This window comes from Mesoplodon mirus (assembly GCF_964341445.2).
Source record: "Mesoplodon mirus genome assembly, chromosome: 18".
NCBI classification, from domain to species: Eukaryota; Metazoa; Chordata; class Mammalia; order Artiodactyla; family Ziphiidae; genus Mesoplodon; species Mesoplodon mirus.
Genome location: NC_138994.1, coordinates 54215629 through 54239815, shown reverse-complemented (window position 1 = coordinate 54239815; position 24187 = coordinate 54215629). Strand labels below are relative to the sequence as shown.

Genomic DNA, 24187 nt, shown 5'->3' with positions numbered 1-24187 from the left:
CTCTGCCTTTTGATTGGTCTTTCGATCTGCCCATCCCGGGTCGGGGGCGGGATTTCCCCAGGAGACCCACACTCTGTCGCCACTGGCCGAACAGTGCGCCTGTCTGAAGCTCCCGGCCCGGGATTGGAGGCGGACGCGGACAGGTGGGCGTGGATTGGCTAGGGTAGCCGGTCAGTGTGAGGCGGGGGCGGGGCCTCGGCGGCTGGTTGCGCGTGTCCGCCGCTGGCTCCGCTCTATCCGGCTTTGCTAGGGGAGGTGAGTCCGGCCGCGGCGGCACCGGCGGCTGAGGAGGCGGCGGCTCGAGGAGAAAGCGGCCGCGGCGGCTGAGGAGAAAGCGGCCGCGGGGACGGAAGCCGGGTGGGGGGGAGGGGGGGAGACGGAGCAGCCTTGAGCCCTGCGGGGGCCGTCGCGCGGGGGGACCCACCCGCTCTCCCCCCCAACCCTCCTCAGCAGAAGCAGCCGGCGGCGGGGGTAGGAGTCAGCCCGCTTCCGACTGCACCCCGCCCGTCTCCCGGGGCTCCCATTCTTTGGCCCCGGGACCCTAACCTCCTCCCGGGGCGGTTCCCTGTGTCTGGGCGTCCGAGTGCTGCCCACCTCTCTTTCATTGCTCCCCGCACCTCCTTACCTTCACTTTGCCCCGGTTCTCTTTCTCCTCTCTGTCCTGTCGCCTCCTCTGCTCACTCTGTCCCTCCTGCCTCCTTCCTTGGCTCTTTTCTGTTCGGGAAAGTTTAGTACCCCCCCCCCCAATCAGGTCAACCTGACGAGGAGTACGGGGAGATGTAGGAAGGCCTGAGAGTTCGAGGGGGGGAGCTAGTTTCCCTGAACATTTCCCCCCATCTTTTCACTTTGGGGTGGTTGGCATTTTTTTCAGTTGCATTTTTGAGGAGGTGGTAGGTGTTTAGAAAAGGATGTGGGAATGGAAGGGGTAGATGGGTCAAGCCTCTTACAGGATTCCCAGGGTCGTGTGTTACCTGAGCCTTTTCGCGTGTGGAGTTCAGGGGGTCGGGCGGTTTGGCCTTTATTCCCACATTCAAAGTTGGAACCTCCCCCGAATTAAGGATGGAGTTTTAGTACCCACTTGTGGCAGGAAACCTGGGGGGAAGGGGTCCCTTTTTCCTTTTTCTTTTTCTTTTCTCTTTTATTTTTTGGGGCAACCCACACCCTTCCACACACACTCACCCCCCGATTAAACACCCAGATCCTCTAACTTGTCTGGATTGACTGATGAAGACATAAAGCCACTTCCGCTCCATGTTTTTGGAGGTGGAGTGAGTGGGTTTTTTCTTCATTTTTAAATGGCCAAATGACAGCTTGACCCAGTTTGCTTTCCAATCAAAGGGCATTTTTATTTGAATGTCTCTTTGTGGCGCAAGAGCCAACGCAAAAATGATGGCGGCTTACAATGGCGGTACATCTGCGGCAGCAGCAGGGCACCACCACCACCATCACCACCACCTTCCACACCTCCCTCCTCCTCACCTTCACCACCACCACCACCCTCAGCACCATCTTCATCCGGGGTCGGCTGCTGCTGTCCACCCCGTACAGCAGCATACCTCCTCCGCAGCTGCGGCTGCCGCAGCAGCGGCCGCAGCTGCGGCCATGTTAAACCCTGGGCAGCAGCAGCCGTATTTCCCATCACCGGCACCGGGTCAGGCTCCTGGACCAGCTGCAGCAGCCCCAGCTCAGGTACAGGCTGCCGCAGCTGCCACAGTTAAGGCGCACCATCATCAGCACTCGCATCATCCACAACAGCAGCTGGATATTGAGCCGGATAGACCTATTGGATATGGAGCCTTTGGTGTCGTCTGGTGAGTATCCAAAGAAAAACACAGCTTCTCCTGGTTTCTTCTCATGGCTGTCGTTGGGCAAGCCCTGTCTCATGGTTTTCTCCATGTCAGCCCAAGTGGAACAGGCTTCTCGGCTCAACTGTAGGAAGGCACCCTTCCTTACCTGGTAAAGAGGCCTGATGGCATCGGTTGTCTAGGCTTGTGCTTTGGAGTCATGGACAGCTTTGGTGGAGCACCCTCTGTTGAGTAACTCACACAAGTTTGTTGTCTACCAGACCTATTGTGTAGAACCTGAGCAAGCCACTGAATGGAGATTCAGTAAATAGATGAATGCATGGAATGCTTATTTCTCCACAGACCTTGGCCATCTCTCATGTTCGATTTAGTTTGAATCAGTTGCCCAATTGCAGCAAATGTCACAACTGACCCACACTGGATTCTTGATAACAGTCTTGTCATTGGGGTATACGTTGTATAACCACTTTGCTCTTTCTGTCTTTTCATTCCTTGATTTGTGATCCTGATCCCCAGAAGGAAGATAAGGTTCATAGTTAAACCAGTTAAGTCATTGCACGAGTGGTTTGTTTTAAAGCATAAAGCTACAGTTGGGAAGTATGTAGCTTTAGTCTTCTGATAAGAATGCATTAAATACAGCACCACACATGAGCACCACAATTGAGGTCAGTAGACTGTAACTGTGCAGTGGCCCGCATTCACTGTAATGTTCCAGTGTCATTTAGCGGCTTGTAAGCTGCTGTGATCCCTTGGTTGGTTGCTGTAGTAGGAAGTATACTTTTAAACACGAAACTTCTCTACTTTTGCTAGTGTACTCTTTAAAGTCCGAGGGCTTCTTAAATGCAGCATTTTGTCTATTTGTCCTTCTTAGGAAGAGTAGCAGTTTATAATAAAATGTATTTATCATTGTAGGCTCCTATTTCTTTCAAAACCAGAATGAACTGAGCTTTTCCCCCCAAGGATTAAGTATTCTGGTGTGGATAGATGAATTGATGTTTTCAGTGCTTCCAAAATAGATGCCTTCAACTACACCTCAATTAAAAAAAAGATTCTTGTTAATGTATAGAAAAGCCCCCATCACCACAGGAAAATGAACTCTTTGGAACTAGCCTGGTAAATGTCTCCTTTCGTCATTGCTTTTCAGGCTATAATTGACCTGTTTCATTTTTGCATTATATCTGGCCATCTTTATTTACATTTCAGATTTTATAAACTAGGCTACTAAGTGATCCGGTCCGTCGTTTTCTAAACTGGTGAAGTCCAGTGTTTTCCCAGCAAGTTCTCCAAGGTGTGTGGGATTCCTGGTGGGAAAGAATGCAGCCGGTAATGGTGCCTTTTCAGTCTCTGCTCAGGGACCTGCCTGTTCTTGCCTTCCTCCCATCCCTTCCATATCCTATCCTCAGGGACTGCCCTGTGAACTGCTGTTCCTTGTCCAACCCTTGAGGATTTCAAAGCAGGAGGGGCAGGGGGCAGGAAAAAGATCTTTCCTTGCTTTAAATTTTGTCATTGATTTACTGAGCATTTGTTTGGATTTTCTTAGACCTGGAGGCTTTCTTTCATTTTAGTGCTTTGCCTACAGTGCTGAGAACTAGAGATGCTGAAAGGGAAATGGGTTGCAGCATTCTTGACTATGTTCTAAAGATGTTATTCACCTACATTTCTATCAAATGGTGATGTGATTTGTAGAAGTTTTAACTTCAAGTTGGTGCTAAGGGAATTTTTTTTTAAGGGGAGGGAGGTGAGGAACTGTAGTGCTGAAACATATCCCACAGCAAACATTCTGGTAGTGGGTGTTCTGAATTACCAATACATGAAAATCTGAATGTGTTTGATTTGAACCCATTCTAGGTTCTTTCAGTGATCGACCCTTGAAGTACCTCCGTCTCTGTGCCATCTTCCACTGTACACCAGTTGTTGTGCGTTTGCCCTGTCTGACTACATTTGTAAGCCCTATGAGGGTAGTGACTGTGTCTGCTAGAGTACTTCTTTTTTTCCCCAGCACCTACCACAGTGTCGTGGCATCTTTGCTGCTTGGTTATTTGATCTCCTGGTCAGGTCCTCCTTTGTTCTTTAATCAAGTTTTTCTACTTAGCTGCATTGATTGTTTTTATCAGCTGTTACAGGTGAAATACAATTTGGTATAGAAAAAGAGGAAAGAGTTCCAGGTGTGTGTTTTAGTATGCAAATTCTTTTCTATTTTTATATTTACATATTTATGACTTGCTGTCTGAATTGCTCATTATATTTGGAATTTGACTGCTATATGACTTGAGTAAGATTGTTAAAACTAGAGATCTGGACACCAAACCACAGTGAATTGCACTAGTATTCTCAAACCCGAGCTAAAGATGTTAGTGAGCTTTCTTACTTTTTAACTAACTGAATGAAAAATTTTCATTTTAATTTAGAAGGCACCTAATGAGTCTGAAACAACTATTTTCTAAAGTGATGAAAATGGAACATAAAAGTATTCTCCTAATGATACATCATTTAATTCAAAGCACCATATAACTACTTGGGCATTATAAGATTCACTTAGACTCAAATATGTTTAATGCATTTTGCAAGTATTCTTCTTCTGACATAGCATATGAAAAGAAACTATATCTGCTCTCGTTTCTTTTTTTGGACATGTACCCAGTGGTACTAACTGATGGCTAAATATGTTGCATATAATTTTGAGGGATATTGTTGTTTCTCCATGTACACAAGGAGAGATATTTGTAGAAGTGATGCAGCATTTTACCATTCAGATTTATCACTGAACAATTTAGTCTACCAGGCTTGATTTATCTTTCTGCTGAATTTAACTACTGGAATAACCTATCAGTGTTGGACAGGTGTGTAAAAGTAGTGAATTACCTATTACCTTGCTGGTAAAGGTGGTGCTTTGACAGTTCAATTAAGGTTTCATTAACAACTGTCTGCTGTGTTTTATCTCAAAGTAAGGTTTCCAGTTTACCTAGTAATATCATGGGGTAGCCTGAGACACATTCATTGCCAGTGACAGAATATTGTTCATGGGTTATCAAAGCATTGTATATAATTTGACCTTCTTTATCAGATAACAAGGCTTTCAAATGCCCATATGGACATTTTCATAATGCAAAACCACAACACAAAACAACTCACAAACAGGAACCTCAGTTGTTTGGTGAGAATAATGTAAATACCTTCTTGTCTGTAGTTCACATTTGCCAGAGGAAAGTAAGTTATACTGTTCTTAAAGATGTATTATAACATAAAGGCTTCAGGGGCTCGTGAAGTGTATGCTTTTGAGAATTGGAGGAAGTTGACCCCATGAGAAAGGTTTGAGGACCTCTAAACCCAGGCAGGTGTGACATTGGCAGCCGAAAATATCAGATTGAATTCATGGTACCTATTGCCACCTTAATAAAAGTGAGTCTGGGAAAAGCTTCTACTTTATTTTTTTTATTTATTTTTTCTTTTTTTATAGCAGTGAAAAAAAAAACAGACCAAATTTCTACTCTTACAAAAAGTATTTTCTAGTGGGGAAGACAGGCAAAATTTATTTAAATTATAAATATAACTTATCAGGTAACACTAAGTACGATGAAGGAAAATAAAATAGGATAAAGAGAGAGAGCTGTGGTCCTCAGGCTTCTACTTTATAAAATCAGTGTTTTTTACTTATCTGATTAATTGAAAGATCAAAGATCCTGGGATTCATTCAGTCTCTTGTCTTTGTACTCCAGGTAAAGTTGGAGAACTTTGAAGTTTATTATTCTAATTCCTTCAGCAGGTTACTTTTATTTAAGTAGTTTGAAACTTAAGCATTGCTGTACTGCTACTTAGTTACTTACTAGCTGTGTGATCTTGATATATTGTTTAACCTCTCTGCTCCTCATCTATAAAGTGAGGCTAATACTAGCACCCATCTCATACAATTGGTATGAGGATTAAATGAGGTAATCCTTGTAAACCAATGAGTACACTGTCTAGCACACAGTAAGCATTCAATAAATGTTAGCTGGTTTTCATTGTGGTTATTTTTAGTAGGAGAATCAAACTTGTGTGAATGTGCATAGAAGTGGCTTCACATAAGATCAGATTTATCAGGTGAAATCAACATGCAGACTATTTTTTGGTGGCATGACTTTAAATACCATAGAGTGTCCCCTTAGTTGTGCTATATGCCAGGGAAGTAAGGAGGGTTGAATTTAGAGTTAGGGTAAAATATTCTGTCCAATTCTCTCAATTAATTAAAAACAAACGCATAAAAAAAACATAATAAACATGTTTGTATGGACCTGGTAGGTGTTTAGTCAGATCGTCTGTACTGTTTTAGAAAGTATGGATTTCCATGCCTGGAAGGACATGAATTTTTTTTTCTTTCTCAGAATGTAACAAATGAAGGACATCCATGTTGTCAAAGTTCAGCTTTAGTAGAAATTCATTTTACTTGTGTTTGGATGAAAAGGTGTGAATTGTTAAAGAAGATCACAGTGAGGCAGGGGAAATATGTGTGATTTAATCAAAAATTATTCAGTGTAAATCCTTATGCATGGCAGAGATTGTCTAGCTTGCTCATCTTGTGAAAATTAGAGGCATCATGTATTTTCTGATGTTTTCCCTCGTCCTCTTACTCCTCAAATAGCAAACTATAATTTGGAAAAATGGGGAATGCTTTTGGGATAATTTTGGGAAAATGCTGGAGTTAGTTGCATCAGAAAGAGTGGTATACTAAAGTGTATTCTGTTATTAACTGTGTTTTACATGTTGAGAATCTGTAGTATTGAGAAGTTTCTCTATCAGCCAAGATTAACAGCCACAGCTGGATTCTTTGGGGGGTCTGCTTTGTGAAAAGAGCTTTGAAGAAGCAGAGCCTGCACCATAAAAAGGAAACGGTTGCTCTTCTAGACATAACAAAGCATCCGTGTGAAACTAGAAATGTGGAAATCTATATTGTTAGTTTTAACTACAAACGAACTTACTTTTAGAAACTGTAGGTTCATTGTCATAAAGCAGAGTAGGCAAAGAGAGAAAATAAAAGTAACACAGTCTAATGATATTGAACTGGTTTCTTGGCGAGAGAAACTCCATAGCCTGTAACACTGGAAGTCATTTTGTACTTGGGCTCCTGGACAAGATTATGCAGATTTTATTCAAAAACCAAAAATGAAACAAACCCAAAACACAACAAAAGAAACTCATTGTATTCTTAGGGAGAAATGTCATGTTCTGCTATTGAATATCAGCTTAAAAGAAAAAAAGATGATTTTTTTCCTAAAAGAATATGTTTCAGAAAGAATTGCCTTGTCAAACAAGCTAAAACAACAATATCCTTCAAAATTACATGCATCTTTTTTAGCTGTCAGTTAGTACCACCGGTGCATGTCCTGAAAAAGAAACGGGTAGAAATAGTTCCCTTTCATGTGCCATGCTAGAAGAATATTTGCAAAGTACGTTAACTGAATATTTATTTGAGTCTCAAGTTCTGGGATTTAATCCTCAAAGTTTAGGCAACTGTAGCATTGTTGTTCCTTGATATAAAAAGCCAGCTTCTAATGGAGTACTGGAATATTTCATTATCTTCACAACTTGGAGCATTAGAGTTTCACTGACTTCTATATGTAGAATTGAGTGTCTATTCTTGGTGGTTCTTACTAGATTTGTTGATGTCCTAGCAGTTTAAGAATCAACTGTTTGGGCTTCCCTGGTGGCGCAGTGGTTGAGAGTCCGCCTGCCCATTGCAGGGGACATGGGTTCGTGCCCCGGTCCGGGAAGATCCCACATGCCGCAGAGCGGCTGGGCCCGTGAGCCGTGGCCGCTGAGCCTGCGCCTCCGGAGCCTGTGCTCCACAACGGGAGAGGCCACAACGGTGAGAGGCCCGTGTACCGCAAAAAAAAAAAAAACTTACTGTAAGTTTCCTTAATATGCTGATTTGATTTCTTTGATGGGAATTGTCAAAGCCAAAGAAACTTTTCCATTTGTCATCCAACCAAACAGAAAGAAGTCATTGGGTAGAAGCTCTTTCCATTGTAAGATTATATTTGGGTTTTACTTATGATTCCCTGTGCTTCCATAATACTCACGTGAATTATTTGTTGATTGGGTCATCTGATGCAGATCAACAATGACTTCCTAACTAAAATAGCTTGTCAGTTTGATCCTTTTGTTGCTGGGGGGGGGGGTAACAAAGAGTGCCTGAGGCAACAGCCGTAATACTGTGAATAAGCACATGACAAGTCCTCATAGACCTAGTCGGTAGTTCTAAGGTACCTAGCCAAGAGACATTAGAAAAAATTCTGGCACTTTGGCATTATGAAAAGATGACTTCTAAGGAAACTATACTGAGTTCAACTTTAATAGTTAATTGTAATGGTGTGAGTAGAGGGACTCTGTACAGGGAATTCTGCCTTTGATCATGATCTGTGCTCTTTACCTAAACCCAGTTTCACATCTGTGTTTTGAATTAGTTTGGCTAATTGAATCATATGGAAGGTTTTGACAATGTTGGAAGTCACTAGTCAAAGTATATTTATTGTCAGCCTGCTACAGACCAGCACCGTTGTAGGCACTAATGAGGCTATTTAGTTCTATTAATAATTTAGCAAACCTGTTTCAAGTTTCCGCTATTATCTGTACTGTGCTTGGGATATAAAGATGTTTAAGTCACAGTATTGCCCTGAAGGAGCTTACAGTTAAATAAACAGTATGAAAAGTGATACTTCCCTGCTCTCAGGGAGTCTTGATGGAGAATTGAAACTAAATTGGAAACCGTCAAAAACATAAGGACAGATTATTTTCACTCGTTCTTACAATACTCATTTACTGTGTGTTGACTGTTTGCCAGGCACTGTGCTGGATGATAAGGATTTAAAGGAGATTATGATCTAGTGGGGGAGAGAGATTTGTAAATGGATAGTTGTAATTCACTGCCATAAATGCAGCAATAGAGATACTCCCTGGGAATACAGAGGAGGAATTTCTGTGGAAGGTATGGATGCTTTCTAGAAGAGATAATACCTCAACTACTGAGTCTTAAGAATGAGAGTCAAAAAAAAAAAGAAAGAGAATGAGAGAGTCAACAACGAGGAAGGGCATTATGGGTGGATGGGCCCTTGTGAAGGGGACTCACGGGGCTGGAGTTGCTGAAGGTGATAGGAGATAAGGGTGGAGACGAAAGCTTGAGCTAGATCCTGAAGAGGTTGGAGTGTCCTGCTGAAGAGATGAGACGCCATTGGTACGTGGGAGAGGGGCAAATAAAACTTACTCTTTTTATGAGTAAAGCACATATATACATACAGTACATAAACAGATATACAACATAACTATGGTATTAAAATTTCATGGGGGGGCAGTTAAGGGGGAAAATGTCTGAAAACGCTCCTGGGGGTGGACAATAATGAAACAGGTTGAAACATTAGGAATGGCAACCATTGGAAGTTTTTAAGTAAGGGAGTGACTTGTTCAGATTGATTTTTTTTTTTTAAGATATGTAAATGGAAAAGTAGAGGTAGCTGAGGTCTGGGCCTTAGGGAATGTTCTCAGTTGTAGGTGAAAGAAATTATTGGAGGTGGAACTAAGGGCAGTCAGATAGGAAAATATGTTCATAGTGCATAGATTGACAACCTACGCACAACAGAAGATTGTTAGGAAGATGGGAGTGGTCTTTGGTGCAGATAAAGTCAAAAGGAGGGTGGAAAAAGGCCATTGAATTTAGCAAGCAGATCATTGATGGCACATGAGAGAATGATTGTATGATTTTTTCCCCCTCTGATATATATATATATATATATATATATATATATATGTATGTTTGTCTCTAAAGAATGTCTTCAGTATTAGCAGCACTTTATTGTTAATAAAATTCTCCCAAATCCCAAGTTGTTATTTATAGTTTAATAAACCAGGGAACTTGATGTTTATCATATTCAAGGCACCATTTCCTTGGGAGGATTCTTTTTCTTAAATGACAGGGTAATAAAGTACTAACTAAACTTGTTAGGAGACAAGGTTCTGGTCCCTGCCTTGGTACCAACAACTGTATGACCTTGATAAAGTTATTTGACTTTTCTGAGTCTTGGTTTCCTCATTTATAAAATCCCGTGCTTCCTAAGTTTATATTATAAAATTGCATTAGTATTTGTAAAGCATTCTGGCATTACTTTGGGCAAATAGATTCTGCTAGTGACCACAAGACAACTTTCTTCAGGACTCCAGATGTTGAATAGCTTGTCAAATTGTTTAAAGGTAGGATGAGGTAAATGTAACCCTTTTCTAGTGTGATGACTTACATAGAGTTTTCAAATTTGGGATCAGATTTTAAGTGTGCAGTTTGTCCAAAAGACTCACTTTCTCCTGTTACTGACTTATTGGTAATGATTATACATGTTGTGGTGCAGTTGTGAAGGGCCTGCCTATTTGCAAATGGGCAATCAATTTTTTCCTCAATATAAATTTGGCATTATTTTCCTGATAGTACTTTCCCTTTTTAATGTTTTAGACTTATTTGCTTGCCTTCTTAAATATTTGGAGTGATTTTTAAATATTTAAAGAAAGTCTAATGTTAAGTATTTTGTCTTTTTTTGTGAGTAACCAGGTAAGCTGATTTGCCTACCAGTGCTTACATTAACTAGCAAGTTGATTTAAAATGTTTTGTTTTTACGAATCTTTGAAATTCTGAATTTACGTAGGGAATTTACTAGTTTGCAGATGGATCTCCCAGAAAAAGAGCTGTGTCACAGCTTTAAGGCTATAGCAGTTTAGGGCATACAATGCCCAGAGATAGAGGGAGCTCAACTTCCTAAAGCTCTTCCACAGCAGGAAGGGAGCACTTTCATAGCTGTCCTCAATAGTCCTCAGTAAGCCAGCAGCGCTGTCCCTAGATACACAGTTGACCCTTGAACAACATGGGTTTGAACTGTGCAGGTCTACTTAATATGCAGATTTTTAAAAATAAGTATATTGGAAACTTTCTTAGAGATTTGTGACAATTTGAAAAAACTCACAAACTACATAGCCTAGAAATATCCAAAAAATTAAGTAAAAGGTGTCATGAATGCATAAAATATATGTAGATACTAGTCTATCCTTACATAGGCATAAGGTGAATGATGTTTAAAATAAAATTAATAGTGTGTTAGTTTTCTTACTCTTTTATAACTTTGCTTTCAAAGAATTACATTAACATACAGTGTGCTCCTTGCCCCCGCTATTTACTCAGTTGGAGAAATTATATCAGCCTATCATCACAGGTAACTGGCTTTTTAAAAAATGTAACAATGTTTCCAATACTCATATTGATTAAACTAGCCTACCATAAAGCTACCATATTGCTGCTTCTTTGTTATCAATGCATGACTAGTTATACCTGTAAATAAATATTAATTTCTTTTTCATGTTTTTTCATTTTGGACGTCTAGCGTTAGTGATACGTATAATACCTACAGTGTTTTGTATCATATAAGACAGTATTGATAGGCACTGACAGATGATTCATCTTGTAAATAGCACTGCAAAAGTGTTTGCTCCTCTATGATTTTCTTAATAACATTTTCTTTCCTCTAGCTTTGTTGTAAGAATACAGTATATAATATAACACACAAAATATGTGTTAATCGACTGTTTATGTTATCAGTAAGGCTTCCTTTCAGTCAACCATAGGCTACTAGAAGTTGAGTTTGGGGGGAGTCAAAAGTTATGCTTGGATTTTTGACTGCACTGGGCAGGGGAGGTCAGCACCCCTAACCTTCGAGTTGTTCAAGGGTCAGCTGTATAATGCAAGCCACATAATGTGATTTAAAATTTTCTACACTAAAAAAGTAAAAAGAAACAGGTGAAATTAATTTTAGTAATTATTTTACTTAATTTATCCCAAATATTATCATTTCAAATGTTATTACTATAAAAATCATTAATTAGATATTTTACATTCCTTTTTTCATACAAAATGTACAAGATCCAGTGTGTCTCTTAGCGCTTACAACACTTCTCAATTTGGACTAACCAAATTTCAAGTGTTCAGTATCCATGGGGCTACTGACTACCTTATTGACCAGCCCAGTTCTAGAATCTCTTTGGTCTTTATTGGGTTGTTTACTCATTTCTGAACCAGTCACTGTCAGTGGGGATAAGGTTACTTTGGGATCAGTCAGGTCCACCCCTGGACCTGGAGATGGAGTCAGTTATAAGTGGGAGGGATGAATTCCAGCAACGAATGCTGGGAGGGTAGTCATTAAATGACCAGGTACGCATTCATCTAACTTATGTCAGACTCAGAAGAACTTGACAGGGTGTGTTTATAGAGCAAAGTGGAATAATGTTCTTTGTAGAGAAGTTGTCCTGCCTGCCCCGAATTATTTGGAGTATTTTCCTTTCTGAAGCCCTGTTTGCCTAAAGTAGCAAAAGGTAAAATTGGTACTTGATCCTTGCCATTTTTGCTTTCCTTCCCAGTTGGATCAGATATCCTCCACTGATTTCTTTTCTTTCCTCTCTCAGTGTTGTGGTTTTGTTATCTAGATAAAGTTCTCAGTCTTGTATTCAGTTTAAGTAATATAGAGCTCAGTAGTGTGAGGCAGCAAACTTCTTACAGGGGAATGAACAACACAGAAACTTTTTGTTTATCCGTTCCTTGACCTAAAATTCTTGCTCTGAGCTACAGAGAAAAGGTGAAGAGAGACATTTGTTCAAATGGATAAAATTAGTCATTTGACCCAGATTGCAGCCATTTTTTTTTTCTGTCTGCGTGGATAAAACCATCCTCCAATTTACATAAGCAGGTGATTTTTCTTACATGCTAATTTTTTTAATGTACCATGGCAGAGAGCTACAGATTTGCAAATTGTGTAAGTAAATTGAAATAAACCAGGTGACTTTATTTCTCTTTATTATCTTACCAGTACAGAAGCACCCAAAGGGCGCAATTATCAGGTGATTGTCTCATTACACATCTAAGTTAACAGGCAGCCTGATGCAAAGTTTTTTTTTCCTCACTTCTCCACTTCTTCTCTTTTTAATTTTTTAAGATAGGAAGCTATTGCTTTCTATATTTACTTTGACAGGGCTAGAAATTTAGTAATACAGATGTGGGGAAGTTTGAGCTTTAGTACAAGTAACCCAGAAACCGTAAAAATTGACAGGTAATGGTACTGTGCAGAAAAAGAGACACATGTATACTTGGTTTGGGTTTGAATTGCCTAAGAATTAGGTGAGAACCTCCAACTATGTTGAATTGGTTGGCTTCCTTTGTGTTGCTTTTCCAGGTTCTGCATGTTATAGTATTTGAGGTTATTGTGAAGATAACTGGTTGTGTACTAAGGCCAGTGTTCAAAATAAATATTGATGCATTCTTTTAAAAAACAAACTAGTTAATTACAACATGGTTTAAAATGTCATTTCAATAAAATAGAAATTTTAGAAAGGTACAACAATTGGTTTTAGGGGCTCTTTTCACAGAATATTCATGAGGACAAATTAGCATCAATCAATAAAGCGTCTTTTATTAAAACATTCCAATTTTAACTTAGTAATTAATGCTACATATTTAATTTCTCAGATGTTATCATATTGTTTACCTGGTGATATGTGTGGAGATTAAGTTATACTTCCTGTACCTTTGAAGTAATGACTTAGAAATGAATCATAATTTTAAGCTTGCAAGTTAAAAGGTTGGCCAGTCTTTTTTATCCCAGTACTTAAATATTAGTTCTTTTCAGGTTGAAGAAAAGTAGTTTAGACGAACTTTGAGAGCAAAGGAAGTTAAAGAATGACCTGAAAAGGACATTTAAGTACAAAGGGACAGGATGGTTTAATAGTTAAGAGCCTGTACTCTGATGACAGACTGACTGCCTGTATTTAAATCTTGACTCTACCCCTTATTAGTTGCGGGCAAATTATTTAACCTCTGGTTTTCGTGTGTAAAATGGGGATAGTAAATAATGGTATATCTATCTCATAGGGTTGTTGTGAGGATTCAATGAATCAATACATATGTAAGGTCTTAGAACTGTGCTTGGCAATGCGTGTATGTCAGCTATCACTGTTATTACCAGTTTCAGTATGTGTGAAAAAATGCAGTACCTCCTTAAGTTTACTAACCTAGGACATAGAACTAACAGCTTTTGAATGATTGTTGACAGGTGTCAAGTAAATGACTATACCAGAGATTTTTTTTCTGATTAACACCCAACTGTTTTTGAAAAATTCATTCAGATTCTAGAATGCTTTCCAAAGGTAACATTTCCCTTAGCACATAAGAGAAGGGTTTTCCCTTGCTCTTCAACTCCCTCCTTCCACTCTGTTATCAAAGTAATAATATGTTTGTTGTAGGAAACTTGGAAAATACCAAAAAGCTATTTTTAACCTACAACTCAGAGATAGCCACTAATAGTACTTTGGTGTATTTTTTTTTTCAATTTTTAAAATCTGGAATGTGTGTGTTTGTAATGTTAGCGTTGGGATCACGATTATTACATTGTATATTTACAATTTTGTATCCTATTTCACTAACATTACAAAGGTAGGTTTTTGGCCTTTTTTTTTTGAGGGCTAATTTTTTCATTCTCACAAGCCTAGAGCTCTATCTGAAAGGAATTATAGAGTTGGAAGATACTTTAGAATGCATCTAGTGTAACTGCCTCATTTTATAAGTGGGAAAATTGAGACGCAGAGAAAGAAGCTAAGAGAATTGTTCAAGGTCATGCAGCTGGTAAGAGGCTGAGCCAGAACCTTTGCTACTTTACCAGTGATACCTGTCCAACTTAATGCCTGTTGAAAATGGAGGAAGTGTTCTTCTAAAAGCAAAACAAAACAAATATAAAACAAAAACTCTATAAATGAAACCAGGAACAATGCTTCTGAAAAAAAAATAGAGTATTTAGAATACGCTGTTGTTTGGTTTTTGTGTGCCGGTGACTCTAAGGTTTCTGGTAAAAGCTTAATGTCATGAACTACAAGGCTTTTGGTGGAAAACAGCTCACTCTTTTCATGTATGTAATCATGTTCTGTAAAATTTGAAAAATTTTAAACCTCAGAAATCTTGAAAGAATTGTACAATAATAATACCCATAAACCATTCTTCTAGATTAACATTTTGTGACTTTTGCTTTATCTACTTTGAGGCTGTTTTTACAGAACTTGCTGAGATTGGGTTTCAATTAAATTTAGACTTACAGTGTTAAGAAATTTATGGTCACTGCATCAAGTCACTGTTCCATGTAATAAGTTTTGTACGGTCTCCAACTAGAGAACGAACTGGAAATTTTCAAGCTTGTGACTTTTGGAATGCTATTTATTCTCTTAATACTTAAAACAAAATTCAGTGTGAATCAAATGTGCAACTGAAACATACCAGTCAAAACTAGGCTTCAGGCAGAATAGAAATATTCCATTCTGCAAAGTTTTTCTCTTTTGGGGTATTTATCTCAGATTGGGAGTTAAGGGACATTTTCAAAATAAGAACCTAAGATCTGGTTTCACAATTTTATGACAGAGGACACGACTGAGGATATTACATTGTTGAAGCTAAATTTTAAGTTACTATATATATATTTTTAAGGAAATTACCCTAATAAAGTCACATGAGCCGATGATGTTGTGGTTTGTGTCACCCAATTCACTGCTCTGTATTTTTCAGTACCAAATAATTCCTTTGTTAAACTCACTTTCAGTAAATGAGACATTGTTTCCCAAAGGGTAATGATTATTTCCATATGTAGCACAAATTCCTAAGAAATAAATTTTAAAGTTTAAAATATTAGTGATTAGAAATGGTTGAAATTGTCACTGTGTATATCAAGCCACAACTGTGTATATGAAAAGGGCAGCTGCTGTGTTTGCTCCTTGGGCTACGATATAAGACATTTTGTTAATGAGAAACCCCAAATGTACAGCAAGTCTTTAAAAGCACAGTCTTTTGGTTTATGTGCAAAAGTGGGTTGTTTTATTGAGTCCACCCAGCTATTACATTACGTAGTTTCATAACATAAACACCAAGAATGAGGTAGCTGGAGTTCAAATCTAAATGGCCTGTGACAGGTAAGAAAGATATATACAGCAGATACTGGTTTACCTGATGGCAGTTGATAGTGGTATCTGCAAATAAATCACTGACTTCTTAAAGTACCTCAGCAGGAAAGACATTAAAATAGGGACACTGTGATGTTTAACTGGTGTAGGTGCTGAAGATCTAGTTACCAGTGCACATCAGCTTGTCTCTGTAGGTGGGCAGACTTTTTTTTTTTTTTTTTTTTTTTTAATTTATCCTTGGCTGCATTGGGTCTTCGTTGCTGCACACGGGCTTTCTCTAGTTGCGGTGAGTGGGGGCTACTCTTCATTGCGGTGCGCAGGCTTCTCATTGCGATGGCTTCTCTTTTTGCGGAGCACGGGCTCTAGACATGCGGGCTTCAGTAGTTGCGGCACACGGGCTCAGTAGCTGTGTCCTGTGGGCTCTAAAGTGCAGGCTCAGTAGTGGCGCACGGGCTTAGTTGCTCCACGGCATGTGGGATCTTCCTGGACCAGGGATTGAACCCGAGTCCCCTTCATTGGCAGGTGGATTTTTAACCACTGTGCCACCAGGGAAGTCAGACTTTTTTTTTTTAATACCTCGATTTTTTTTTCCTCTTAAGGTAAATGCTTGTTCTTAGAAGACAAATGAAAATCCATCTGTTTCTGTCTCTTTCCCTGTCAGTACTAATCAAAGCAAATGCTTGTAGTCACTTAAGACACATTCTCTACCCACTGATCCACTAAAAATGATGAGAACCTCAAAAGCTGGGACCATGTTTCATTTGCATCTCCAGAGCCTAACATGGTCCTTGGTGGGTACTTATTAAGTGTTTGTTGTTAAGCTGAAAGTTCCTAATGCTAAGTTTGTATGTCATGGTGACTGTCGGAGAAAAGTACTACCACTGACTTTTGCCATTACATAGATCCCTACTTCCTCGTGCAATGAGGAATTTTTATGAGAAAACAGTGGTACTTAGACTGCCCCATGGTGGTGATTTTGTTTTTTTGTGTTTGGATTTTTTTCTTAAGAGTAAAGAGCCCTAATCTAAAAATAATATACAATAACCAACTATTCACCAAAATAGTCCTTTATTTTTATAATCTACATTGAAATAAGAATGCTGTTGAATTGTTTAGGAAAAATACATTCTCAATGCAGTGTTGTGATCTCATGTTAGAAAAATAGAAACTGTGTCTAAAGTGTCATCTAATATATCAAAACATACCAAAGCGGTCTGTGATGCTAGCACAGAAAAAAAAAAAAATACTAAGCTCCTTATGCTGTTCTATAAATTTATGAGTAAATGCAGATTAGTGTGTACTAGAGATCCTTTTTAAAATTATTGAGAAAAAATGGCCTATTTCTGTGGTGTGCTGGTATACGTTTAACAACAGGTTCTCTGAAAAATAAAAAAGCTCTAGTTTGTAGGGCTTGCCAATTTCTGTGGTGTAAATACTAATACTCCTGTAATGGCCAGTTTCAAGCTAGCAACCTGAAGTCACTAAACGCTGAATTGGAAAAAGAAAAACAGTAGCACACCCATTGTAAACTGTTTTCACCATACAGGTAAAGTAGATGTTAACCGTAAAAGCATAAAACATACTAAGATAATTAGGAATGATGATTTCTGAGTGTTTATTACCTTTATTTTAAATATAATTTATTTCATTGTAAGTTTATATAATTTAATTTTTGACAGTTTGACCATAAATGTTGGTCAGTTGACCATAAATGTAATAATTTATTTCTCAAATTCTATTTTTCACTGTCAGCTTTGCAAAATTCCAGAAAATGTGACAGTCTCTCAGGAGCCAGTATGAGCTAGCTCCAGGACATCACTGGTTTATTTTGTATCTTTGTTGGGGTGTTTAGCTAGTGGTGGGGAAGAATGAAGTTAGATCCATATTCATAAAGTCCAAGTGGATTAAAGATTTAAATGTAAAAAACAAAGTCAAAAAGTAAGAAGAAAATATGGATAACTGTTTTTTATCATCTTAGAAGGAGAAGAGTATATTACCTTGACTTCAAAGCAAGACAAGAACATCAGATTTATCTGTGTAGAAATTTAAGATGTGTGTTTGGTAAAATATACCATAAAAAAAGTCTAAAAGAAAAAACAAAAAAACTAGGGGAAATCCCCCCAGACTGAAAACAACCTAAATGTCTATGAATAGTGAAGTGGTTATCTTTGAAAGATGCTCACAATTTATTAAGTGAAAATCAATGTCAAAGATTGTCCCCTTAAAATATAAAAAAAATTTACTCATATGTTCCAGGAAAGTCTGAAAGGATATCTACCAACAATGGTTATTATAATGAGGTGAGAGTATAGTAGATTTTCACTTTGGATTTTATAATAATAACTTCTACTTTAAAGAAACGCTAAGAATTTCTTTATTATAAACATAAGGAGGTACATGATAGTGCCCCTGTTTTTAGAGGAGGAAGCTACAGCTCAGAAAGCTCTAAATGACTTGCCTCAGGCTTCCTAGCTAACAAATGGTAGAAAAGAGCTTTCACCCAGGCCTGTGCTCTTTAAACAAACAAATAAATGTAATATTGATATATATAAAAGATATGTGATTGAAGTTATGAAGAATAATAAAAAAGTATCCATGAACCCACAACCTAACCTAAGAAATAGAAGATAAAATCAACACTGTTGAAGCTGCCCTTAAAATACATCTGACTCCATCTCTCTGCCTTACTTCCCCTGCCAAGAGAAAACCACTATCCTGAATTTTGTGTTTATTATTACCTGCTTTTTAAAAAATGGCTTTTTTGAGATATAATTCACATCATGCAATTTGCCAACTTAAACTGTACAATTTAATGTTTTTTTATATATTCACAGAGTAAATTTTCATTTTAAGTTTAGAACATTTTCATCACCACCAAAAGAAACCTCTTATCTATTAGCAAATCGCTCCCCATTCCCCCTTCCCCTGGCAACTGTTAACTTTTCTGTCTCTCTAGATTTGCCTATTCTGTACATTTGAGGTTGTTAAGTTCTTTGTGTATTCTAGATACCAGTCCATTATCAGATATATGATTTGCAAATATATTCTCCCATTGTTTTCACTTTCTTGCTGGTGTCCTTTGAAGCGTAAAAGTTTTTAATTTTGATGAAGTCCAATTTATCTGTTTTTTGTTGCTTGCTCTTTTGGTGTCATATTTAAGGTTTTGCCTAATCCAGGATCATGAAGATTTATAGTTATACTTTCTTCTAAGAGTTTTATAGTTTTACCTCTTATAGTTAGGTCTGTGATCCACTTTGAGTAATTTCTGTATGGTGTGAGGTAGGGGGTCCAACTTCGTTCTTTTGCATGTGTGTATCTGTAGGTATCTGCATTGTTCATTTGCATGTGGGTATCTGCATTGCCATTTGTTGAAAAGACTATTCTTATTTCCTAATTGAATGACCTTGAATGTTGAGTGCTTCAATAAGCACTCTTGTTGAAAATCAGTTGACCATAAATGTAATAGTTTATTTCTCAAATTTTATTCCATTGCTTTATAAATCTCTCCTTATGTCACTGTCACATTGTTGATTACTATCACATTGTAATAAGTTGTTTTTTTAAGATTGTCTTGACTACTCTGGGTCCCTTGCATTTTCATATGAATTTTAGGATCATCTTGCCAATTTCTGCAAAAAAAGCCAGATGGGACTTTGATATGGATTGCATTGAATCTGTAAATCAGTTTGGGGAATTTTGTCATCTAAACAATGTTAAGTCTTCTAATCCATGAACATGGGATGTTTTCCCATTTATTTATTTATTTATTCATTTATTTTTTTAATAAATTTATTTATTTATTTATTTTTGGCTGCGTTGGGTCTTTGTTGCTGTGCACAGGCTTTCTCTAGCTGTGGAGAGCAGGAGTTACTCTTTGTTGCGGTGCGCGAGCTTCTCATTGTGGTGGCTTCTCTTGTTGTGGAGCACAGGCTCCAGGGCATGCAGGCTTCAGTAGTGGTGGCTTGCGGGCTCTAGAGTGCAGGCTCAGTAGTTGTGGCGCACAGGCTTAGTTGCTCTGCGGCGTGTGAGATCTTCCTGGACCAGGGCTCGAACCTGTATCCCCTGCATTGGCAGGCAGATCCTTAACCACTGCGCCACCAGGGAAGTCCTCCATTTATTTAGATCTTGTTTAATTTCTTCAGTTTTGTTTTCAGAGTATGTTTTTTACTTCTTGTTAAGTTTATCCCTAATTTTTTTTATTGTTTTTAATGATATTGTAATTGTAATTGCTTTCTTAATTTCATTTTTAGATTGCTTGTTGCTTGTGTGTACAACTGATTTTTGTATATTAATCTGGCCCTGCAACCTGGCTGAACATGTTTTATTAGTTTATAAATATATTCCTCATGATTTTCTATATACAATATCATGCCACGTGCAAAGAGAGTGTTACTTTTTCTTTCCCGTCTTGCTGCCTTTATTTTCTTGCCTAATTTCTAGGGCAAGAGCAGACTTCCTTGTTTGTTCCTGATCTTAAGGAGAAGTTATTTCAGTCTTTCTCTGCTAAATGTGTTAGCTGTGGGTTTTTCCAGATGCTCCATATAGGATTGAGAAAGTTCTCTTTTATTCCTAGTTTGTGTTTTTAATCATGAAAGGGCATTGAACATAAATTGATTTTTAAATGTTGATCCAACCTTGAATTCCTGAGATAACTCCCTGAGATATACACTTAATCATGGTGTATAATCTGCTTCATTTTATCTTTTTGTATGTTTTATATTTATTTATTTATTTTTGGCTGCGTTGGGTCTTCGTTGCTGCACACGGGCTTTCTCTAGTTGCGGCGAGCGGAGGCTACTCTTTGTTGCGGTGCACAGGCTTCTCATTGCAGTGGCTTCTCTTTGTTGTGGAGCACGGGCTTTAGGCATGCGGGCTTCAGTAGTTGTGGCTCTGAGGCTGTAGAGCACAGGCTCACTAGTTGTGGCACAGGGGCTTAGTTGCTCCGTGGCATGTGCGCTCTTCCTGGACCAGGGCTCGAACCTGTGTCCACTGGCAGGTAGATTCTTAACCACTGCACCACCAGGAAGTCCCTGTTTGTTTTAAATAGACTTTATTTTTTAGGTTTTAGTTTTAGGTTCACAGTAAAGTTGAACAGAACCTACAGAGTTCCTATAAACTCACTGATCCTGCTCATGCACAGCCTCCTCCACAATGAACATCCTGAACCAGAGTGATAAATTTGTTACAATCAATGAACCTACACTGACACCTCATTATCACCCAAAGTATGTAGTTTACACTAGGGTTTACTCTTGGTGTGCATTCAGTGGGTTTTGACAAACGTATTAGGACAAGTATTCAGCATTGTAGTATCATACAGTATAGTTTCACTGTCCTAAAAATCCTCTGTGCTCTGTATTCATTTATCCCTCCCCCTTAAACACTGACAACCACTGATCTTTTTAGTGCCTCCAGAGTTTTCCCTTCTCATGTCATGTAGTTGGAATCATACAGTATGAAGCCTTTTCAGATTGACTCCTGTCACTTAGTAATACGCATTTAAGGTTCCTCCACATCTGTTTATGGCTTGATAGATCATTTCCTTTGAGTGCTGAATAATATTCCATTTTCTGGGTGTGCCACAGTTTATTTATCCATTCACCTACTGAAGGACATTTTGGATACTTCCAAGTTTTGGTAAGTATGAATAGAGCTGCTAAAAACGTTCATATGCAGGTTTTTGTGTGGACATAAATTCTCAGAGCTTTGGGTAAATACCAAGGAGCGTGATTGTTAGATTGTATGGTAAGAGTATGGTTAGTTTTGTAAGAAATTGCCAGTCTGCCTTCCAAAGTGGCTGAACCATTTTGCATTATCACCAGCAATGTATGAGAGTTCCTGTTGTTCCGCATCCTCACAAGCAGTTGTTGTTGTTCTGGATTTTGGCCATTCTAAGCAGTATGTAGCGGTATCTCCTATTTGCATTTCCCTGATAACGTATGATGTGGTGCATCTCTTCATATGCTGATATGCCATCTGTATATCTTCTTTGGGGAGATGTTTGTTAAGGTCTTTGGCCCATTTTTTAATCAGATTGTTTTTGTTTTCTTATTGTTGAGTTTTAATCAATCTTTGTATATTTTAGATAACTTCTTTATTAGATATGTCTTTTGCAAATATTTACCCTCATCTGTAGCTTGTCTTCTCATTCTCTCGATGCTTTATTTTTATTTTATTTTACTATTTTTTAAAAATATTTATTTATTTATTTATTTATTTTTGGCTGCATTGGGTGTTCGTTGCTGTGCACAGGCTTCTCATTGTGGTGGCTTCTCTTGTTGGGGAGCACGGGCTCTGGCATACGGGCTTCAGTAGTTGTGGCTCACGGGCTCTAGAGCTCAGGCTCAGTAGTTGTGGTGCACGGGCTTAGTTGCTCCGCGGCATGTGGGATCTTCCTGGACCAGGGCTCAAACCCGTATCCCCTGCATTGGCAGGCGGATTCTTAACCACTGCGCCACCAAAGGAAGCCTGATGCTTTATTTTTAAAAGAGTTTTTTTATTGAGGTATAATTTACATGCTATGAAATTCTCCCGTTTAGAGCACAATATATAGTTCATTGAGTTTTAGTAAATTTATACAATTGTGCAACCATCACCATAGTCCAGTTTTAGAACAGTTCTATCACAGCATAAAATTCCCTAAACAACCTGTTGTTTGGTTTTGCTTATTGGGGCTTTATACATATGGTAAAGTTTAAATGGACTTTAATGTGCTTTGGGGAATTCCCTGGGGGTCCAATGGTTAGGACTTCGCACTTCCACTGCTGGGGGCCCAGGTTCGATCCCTGGTCTGGAAACGAAGATCCCGCATGCTGTGCAGCACAGCCAAAAAAAAAAAAAAAAAAACCTTTAAATAAACAAATAAATAAATTGCAGGAAATAAATAAGTAAATAAAGTACTTTGCACTCCATAAAGGTATAAATAGAGAATGCAATAACTTAATAAATTTGGTTCCTGTTTCTAATTTTAAAATATGATAAAGAATTGAGATGAATTTGTTTTATTTGTCAACATTTTAATGAGTCTCTGAGGGAACACATGATAAGAGTTTATACAGAATCTTTTTACTTTAGAGGATAGTTGACCCATTTATTCAGGCTCCTCAAACCAAAGGAAACATTCAATTAGGTTTAATATAAAAATGGTTCTTTGTAGTAAGCCTTTAAATGTCTTCTCCATCTAACTTTTTATGGTGTCCTCGATAGCTTCAAAGATATTAGCATAAGTTTCACCATTTTGTTTACCTTACCAAATAAAAAGAATTCTTTTCTATTAGAATGAACTAATTGTTTTTCTCTTAACTAAAACTGTAATTATTCTGTTGTTTTTTGAACCTGAGTTCTGGGGAATTTTGTTTTAGGGAATAACCCCTGAATTTTAATACTGAGCACCTGCTGTTTTTTAAAAGCTGCATCCTCAGATAACTAATTCTTAGTAAACATGGTGTATAAGAGATAGTGGTAGGAATAGTTACTTTTACATAGGCTTCCCCAGTGATTGTTGAGAGTTGGAAGGTTGAAGTACTAGTTTTTCCAGTTTTAGTATTTTACCAGTCTGTAATCCTATTAGATATTTTTAATATTTATTTTACTTATTTATTTGGCTGCGCCAGTTCTTAGTTGTGGCACGTGGGATCTTCGTGGTGGCATGTGGGATCCAGTTCCTAGAACAGGGACCAAAAATCTGGGCCGCCTGCTCCCCCACACTCCCCAACCCCCACCCTGCACTGGGAGCTCGGAGTTCCACCCACTGGGCCACCAGGGAAGTCCCTTAAAGGAGCCCGTAATCTTATAGTTAGAAGAAAATTGAAAAAAGACATTTTAAAAGTCATGATTTTGAATGATCCCAGAGATAATTTTTCTGATGCCTTAGTTATGACGCAACAGTGCTAGTGACGAAAGTAGCACCAGCTAATTTGTATGCTGTGTCACTTGAGTTCCTAACTTGAATAAGAGCAATAAAAGTTACTACGTGGTTTGTGGGGTCTCTGTATTTCATGTAAGTACCTAATGAGGATCCATTCTTGCTCAAAACTAGAAATGCAGCTTCTTTCCACAGAAGCTTTATTTTTTAGTCATAGCTGTGAAAGAGACATAAAGATCACTTATCCAGTACACTCAATTAATGCTCTAGTAATTGATGATTCCTTCCTTCAGTGTTGCTATATAGGGGATATCTTGGATTGTTCAATTTATTATAAAATTAATTTTTAAGAAAATAATGCCATGTAATTTAGTGGGGAAGATTTGAGAGGTGTTGCCTATTGAAAGTGCATAAATAAGAACAGGGTATTGAACCCCCAGAGAGAGAGAGAGAAAATTATTGATGGGGTAAGTCGCTGGCATTTCTTTCCTAGAATGCCTGCAGTTGTGACTCCGTAGTCCTCATT

The 24187-nt window shown here is 38.4% G+C and overlaps 1 protein-coding gene across 1 annotated transcript in view; it reads left to right on the top strand.

Annotated features, from left to right (window-relative positions):
* The first annotated feature begins 254 nt into the window (after positions 1–254).
* The window catches only part of NLK (nemo like kinase), a 146288-nt gene continuing 122355 nt past the window's right edge, over positions 255–24187 (top strand). The window contains exon 1 of the mRNA XM_082603528.1: positions 255–1811. Within this exon, the coding sequence (XP_082459654.1) occupies positions 1354–1811 (458 nt within the window). The 5' untranslated portion in view covers positions 255–1353. The remainder of the gene's footprint in view (positions 1812–24187) is intronic.